Source organism: Brassica oleracea, chromosome C9 (assembly GCF_000695525.1).
Source record: "Brassica oleracea var. oleracea cultivar TO1000 chromosome C9, BOL, whole genome shotgun sequence".
Classification (NCBI taxonomy): domain Eukaryota; kingdom Viridiplantae; phylum Streptophyta; class Magnoliopsida; order Brassicales; family Brassicaceae; genus Brassica; species Brassica oleracea.
Genome location: NC_027756.1, coordinates 34,663,206 through 34,670,148, shown reverse-complemented (window position 1 = coordinate 34,670,148; position 6,943 = coordinate 34,663,206). Strand labels below are relative to the sequence as shown.

The 6,943-nt window shown below is 26.1% G+C and overlaps 1 protein-coding gene across 1 annotated transcript; it reads right to left on the bottom strand.

The window, feature by feature from the left end:
- Positions 1-661: 661 nt before the first annotated feature.
- LOC106319127 lies at positions 662-2,032 on the bottom strand. The gene is made up of 2 exons (XM_013757366.1): positions 1,404-2,032; positions 662-1,253 (listed from the first exon to the last, which is right to left on the bottom strand). Exons 1-2 carry the CDS (start codon positions 1,413-1,415, stop codon positions 846-848), a joined length of 420 nt encoding a protein of 139 aa, XP_013612820.1. The 5' UTR covers positions 1,416-2,032; the 3' UTR covers positions 662-845.
- Positions 2,033-6,943: the final 4,911 nt, after the last annotated feature.

The window sequence follows — 6,943 nt, the reverse complement described above, 5'->3', positions numbered from 1 at the left end:
TAGTTTTGCGCTTTAAAGGTAACATGGTTTCTATTTACATTGGATCACAATTTATAAAACCCATTTTATTTTGTTAAATAGGATTACAAAGAGAAACACAATTACAAAGAAAAGTATAAATATGATTATAAAGAAAAATATAAATATGAAAATTAAATTTTTTTAAAAAAATGTAAAACAAAAAATATACCCGCCCTTAAAAGGGCGGGTCATAATCTAGTTCAGTTTAATCCACATGTAATTTTTTGTAATTCAACAACTTCATTGTATGGATTTATCTCAAAATCAACTACCCACTGTTCATGATCTAAAAAATGATCGTCCAAATATTTTACATAAATTCAACAATCACACGCGGAGATCCCAACATATTTGATTAAGTACTAGTCAGAAACAAAGTACACAATAAACATTAACATAGAGAAAATGAGTATCCCAACAATAATCACACCGTGATTTATAAATGCTACCAATAAGCAATAATCACACCGTGATTTATAAATGCTACCAATAAGTTGTTGGTTGAGTGATAAAGGAGTGTCTAATATGTATTCGTGGATTTAATTCTCGTTGATAGAGACTATATTTACATTGTTTGAGTACTAATAAAGAAGTGAAACCACATTTTCGCCAAAAGAGTATATACGAATGAAACTGCGAGGAAAAATACTAGTTATTTCGAAGTAAAAAGTTAACAAAGCAACTTTATCATACATAAAATATTTGTTTCCCTCGAATGAGCTCACGGGAGTAATGTACATTATACAGTACCCCAAAAAAATACACTCTCCCATCAAAACTAAGTATTAAACAACTAAAATTATTTTAAAAGTAATTGTATTAAATCACATAAGCACACAAGTGTTTGGTTCCTCCACCACAACTCTAGAATTCCCGTATGGCTGATAGTGCGAATTCGCAAAGGAAGAATGATATTGGTACGGGTAGTTCATATGCGTAACTGGAAAGGCAACAATTTCAGCCGGTTTAGCCGTATCAGGTTTAGCTGGAGCCGGTTTCGCCGGCTCAGGCTTTTTCTCAGGTGGTTTAACAACTTCAACCGAAACAATTTCTGCATTACACAGTTTCCTTAGCTTCATCACGAGAACCGGTGTATCAACTTCTCCAACTACTGTCATTTTCCCTGTTTTGTCTTCCATTGTTATCGAAGTAACCCCTTGAGATCGAGAGACGGTCACAAACGCTTTCTTTCTGATTCTCTCATCGTGGACACTCAATTGCAACACAGCTTTCTGTAATTTCAAACTTGAGATCAGTATGGCTATAATTGTATATTTATGAAATAAGTTTGACTAAATGGTTTATATATATAACGATTAATCAAAGATCATTAAGTTAAATATAATTATTTTCAGATAGAAAAATATGAAAGAAAAGGATACCTTAGCGGTCATGGCTGAAGAATACTAGAGAAAAGCTTGAGAAATTTCCGATATATTTATTAAAGAAAGAACGAGATGAGGTATGGTTTGAGATGTTGAACCTTCTTGATGACAATTGCAAGCAATAAGATATCCATTATATAGAAATTGCATAGGAAACTACTAGGAATCTAATACTATGACCCACATAGTTTTTTCTATTTTTAAATAACAAAAAAGCATTTGTCCAAAAATAATAATAATAATAATAACAAAAAACCATTGCGACGACTATTAAAAGAGTAACGGAGTCATTCTTTATTTAACTTATAGCTAGTATTGTTTCTGGTATGTGGTTGAAAAGTAAAATAAATCCAACGACGCAACGACGAAAGCAACGGGAGAAGTGTTGACTGCTCATTTGGTCGCTTATACGACCTTGTCGACGTTGATTTGTGACCTTGTTGACCTATTTGGTCATGTAAGAACTTGTCAAGCAAGTTCTCAAGATTTTGTTCAAGAGATCAGTTTTATAACATCCAAACGAACACTGGATACTGGAATCAAACTGAGATTGACGTCACAAACGCAAATATTCCAAAAAAAATTAATGATCTTGGATTTTAATTTGTGTTTGGTTAATTAGATATTTTGCTTATTCATTATGAGAAAACATAAATCCAGGATATACTATAGAGTAAGATTATTGTTTATTTTATATTTTACTTTGATAAAAATTTATGATAAACTGTTACACATATGATCTATCTTATTAAAAGAAAATCAACATATTGAAATAATTTTACAATTACGTGGGGTATATTATGAAAATGCCACTGATTTATAACGAGAAAATGGACTTTTAAATCTCCAACTATTTGAAATCAGCATTTTTAATACCCAACTATTACTTGCGCAGATTTAATCTCGAAGTCATTGTTGACTGCGCAAAATTAGACTTAAAAAAGTCAAACGTTAATTCTAAACATAAACGTTAACTGAAATAAAAAAAGTGATCAAGTTTGGCTTTTAAAACCCAATCCCTAAAATTGTTTCACTTTATGCGACTCCGAGTGAGAGGAAGTGATTCACGGCGACTGAATAATAAACAAGTGTACTTCCGGTGAGAGGATGGTGAAAACCTACTTTGGAACTAGTGGTAGAAGTTGGGAATTTTTTTTTATTTGAAGATCATCCAGAATTTCAATTCCGATAGAGAGTGAAAGGTAAACGAATAAGCTTTGTTGAATCATGTCCGAGTTCCAAAGTAGGTTTTTACCATCCACTCACCGGAAGTACATTTGTTTAATCTTTGGTCACCGTGAATCGCTTCTTTTCACTTAGAATCGCATAAAAAAATCGATTTCAGGGATTTTAGAGTTTTGAAAGCCAAACTCGATCCCTTTTCTAATTACAATTAACGTTTTTGTCTAGTAATTAACGTTTAACATTTGTAAGTCTAATTTTGCGCAGTCAACTAATGACTTCGGGATTAAATATCCGCAAGTGATAGTTGAGTATTAAAAATAATGGTTTCAAATAGTTGGAGATTTAAAAGTACATTTTTGAGATTTATAACTATGACTTGAGTTTTCTTTAATGGTAGTTTGGTCATTTTAATACAATGCACCAATGCACATTAGATTATTCTACCACTAAATAATATCTTTTATTTTTTTCTATATTTATGCTTTACTATAACAAAATATTAGTTAAAATGTTTTTTTTCAAATAACAAACTATTCACAATTATTATCAAAATACTATTAATAAATATTGATTCAGTTTTTCTTGCTTTAAAAAATGAAAATAAAATATTTTTTATGATATTTAAATTATCAAATGGATCAAAAAATATTTTCAATATTTAGTAATTTTAACAAGCAATTATTATAATAAATTATAAAATTTGATAAATTGAGCATACTGTAAATTTAAAATCCAATAGTTTTGCCTTAAACAGACGCTGCTATCACCAAAAAAAAAAAAAACTGGCCAACACATAAACATAAATAAAGTTAAATATTTAAATTTTAGTAAGTTAAATTTGCTAGGTAATTGTTATGCGATTTATAAGCGTATGTAAGAATCTAGTCTATAATGAGTCTTAGAACTTTCAAGTCTAGTAATATTGGTTTATAAATTCTCACATTCTCATTAAAATCTAGTGTTACTGGTTTGATGATTCTATAATTTTATACAAAATTATTTGTTATTCAAAAATTTAACATTTAAATGATTCTACAATTCTATTAAAATAAGTGTTATTGGGAGTTGAATTTTTATTATTTTAACTCACAAAACAAGATTTTGAGAATACTACATGTTTCCCTTGAATTTTTAAAATCATTACATTATTTTATTTTAATATATTTTCACAATATACAAAATTCTCTACAATTCTTTCCCAATTTAACAAATCTCTCAACTTTTAAAATCAACAAACTCAATAGAAATCTAAGCCCCACTAACACCCCCTTAAAATAGAAGTCATGACTTCTTTCATGTGTGATTTTTTATTTGGACCATTCCTAGAAAATTAAATATATTTTACATAACTTAATTATAATATCTTTTAATATTTTATTTTATTTGAATTACTATTAAATCTTAAAGAAATGTCTAACAAAATATTTCAAATATATTTTTAGAATCTTTTTAAAATATATTTTAGAAATTAGTTAATTAAAATTTTAATTATCACAAAGTATAATTAGAAACTAAATTTTAATTTAGTTTTGATTGTAAACAAAATAATAATTATATAAAATATTTTAACAATATTTTAATAATGATAAAAATTTTAAATTGATTTAATTTTCAAAACTAAATTTAAGAAATATTTTAAAAGATGTTTTTTAAAAGAAATGTTCATTATATATCTAATTTAAAAGTAAAAATATTTTATTTATTTAGCATATAAATTATGACTTATTTCATATGCGATTTTTTTCAATTTAGACCATTTAAAAGTCATACCTTTAGATGTTTAATTCAATTAATTTACACCTCCCTTCATAGATGAAACATTTGATCTTTATTCATGTCGTATATATAAAACTTCAGTCTACTGTTTTTAACGTTTGTGTATTCTCCTGAGTTAAAAATTAATTCAGTTTATTATTTAAACAACTATACAAAATGGTTTAATTAATCAGTATATACCAAATTCTCTATTATGTAAGTTCAACTTAATTTGATTTCCACATATATTTTAAATTTAGAAATAAAACAAAAATTATGTAAATCAGTATTGTTAAATAATAATGTTTTCAAAATAAATTTTGTTTACAAAAATAAAAAATTTAGAAATTTTATAGTAATAATATTATACGCCACACAAATATTATTATAAAATTAGATAATATATAACACCAAATTATATTAATCTACTTATATATTTTATTGTATAACATACAATATTTGATTATTAGAAAAAAATTACAGGTCGTGAAGGTCAAGATCTAGTCTATTCTATTAAAATAAAGTCTTATTTTATATATGCTTATAAAAGTTGTCATTTAATTTTGGACTTATTTATATCTTATTAGAACAAAATATAATAACCCCTATAATTCAGATGAACTGAATATAACAATCCCAACAATTCGGATGGAAATTTTTTGTATATGAAAATTTCAACTATTCAATGTCATTAATCACTATGAAAACTTACCAAATTATTATATATCACCGACTCAACGTATCAGACTAACAAAGCAAAATTTCGTATAATTATATAGCTAAACCGATTCTAACTATTGACCCAACAATCCCATACGGGTATGGCTATGGTTGATATGCAAATGACACTAAAATTTTAATCTCACATTCAGTTATATATACTTTACAAGTTTTGTATAGTACGGTTTTGTGAATTTTATATTGTATTATATTTTATATAACAGTTATATTTGAATTTCATTCATTTATATATACATGTGTTTTTATAAAATCACATATATTTATTGATGAATCATTCATTCTATTTCATATACCAAAACTGAACTCCATAATTTATAAATTTTGTGGCATATTATCTATACTACTAAAGCAAAATACCTCCTAAGATTTTGCCCATAGTTTAACACTATAATTACAATTCTATGCCGTTAAGAGAATATTCTGATATTAATGATGGACCCATTAAAAATCGTTAAAACAAGAAAAATGAAAAATAAAAAAAACACGGGACCTACCTAAAATATTTATCGGAAAGAAGAAGAAACAAATTGATCAATCTATAATTAGTGTCCGCTGCAAAAAGGAAATTAATCTATTCTAATATTCACCTCTACTAATTAAATCAATAAGTATAAACAATTCAAAACCTATAAAATTCACTGATGAGTACAAACAACACGACTATGGAGGTTGGGATGTAGCTTTAAAATCTATGCTATAAAATTTAGTTTATAATTTTTTTTTTTGTAGATGTATCAGTTATAGCTGTAAAAATTAAATAGATTAATACAATGGTAGGAATAGTTCTAGAAAATATCAAAACTGTAAATAGATTATCTTATATAAGAATACATAATCTTATAAATTTTAAAAAGAAACAAATTCTGCGTTTTAAAAGCGCGGATCAGAATCTAATTATAATTAAACCAAAGTTCAGTCAGATTCGCAACACTGCGAGGAAAGATCGTGAAATGGGCACTATTGGACCCTAAAGATCATCCTTATATGATTTAAAGTTCATTCGAGTAAAACAGTGTGACAAGCATACATGTCTTTGTGTATATATATATACTAGGATAAGACCTGCATAAATTTATATGAAAATTATTTAAGAAATATCGTATGAAAAAAAATTCATAGTATTGATCGAATTAATATATTTGGCTCTTAAACAATTTTTTTAAACCTTTTTTAATTATATAATTTGTTTAGTAATGAACTGATCCCATTTTTAAAAATATTTTAGGTCAAAAAATTATTTATCGCATAAAAACCTAACTTTTAGGCCGAAGAATCTCATGCCTACTATTTGGTTACAATGAAACTATGTCAGTTCGGTTTTATATCATGATTTAGCAATTTAAAAGTTAATTATGGTTATGAAAAGTTTACGTTCACGTGCCAATCCTATCTATATTCGATATTTTTCTCATTTTTGTGTCGTTTTGGTTATTGCTCGATATAAATATTGATTTTGGAGTTTTTCTCATTTTTTTCTTTTATATTGGTCTGAGATTTAGAAAATGTTTAAGATTCAAAATTATTAAAGAGATACATACTTAGGTTAAGATCTGCGCTTTGTGCAGAATAAATACTTATTTTATATTTTTTTCTGCATATTATGAAATAATAAAATAATATTTATATATTAAATAACTAAGAAATTAGTTACTATTATGTAATAAATTGGCTTGTACATATAAATCAAATGACCGTTCTTGTTTATTCGCAATCATTTTAGAATAAATAAATCAAAACAATCAATCTTATCTATCGTATATGATATATAATTAAATTTAAACGACATGAAGTATATATATATTAACATAAACACCTATTAAAATAAAATTATTTATTTATATGATTTTATTATCATT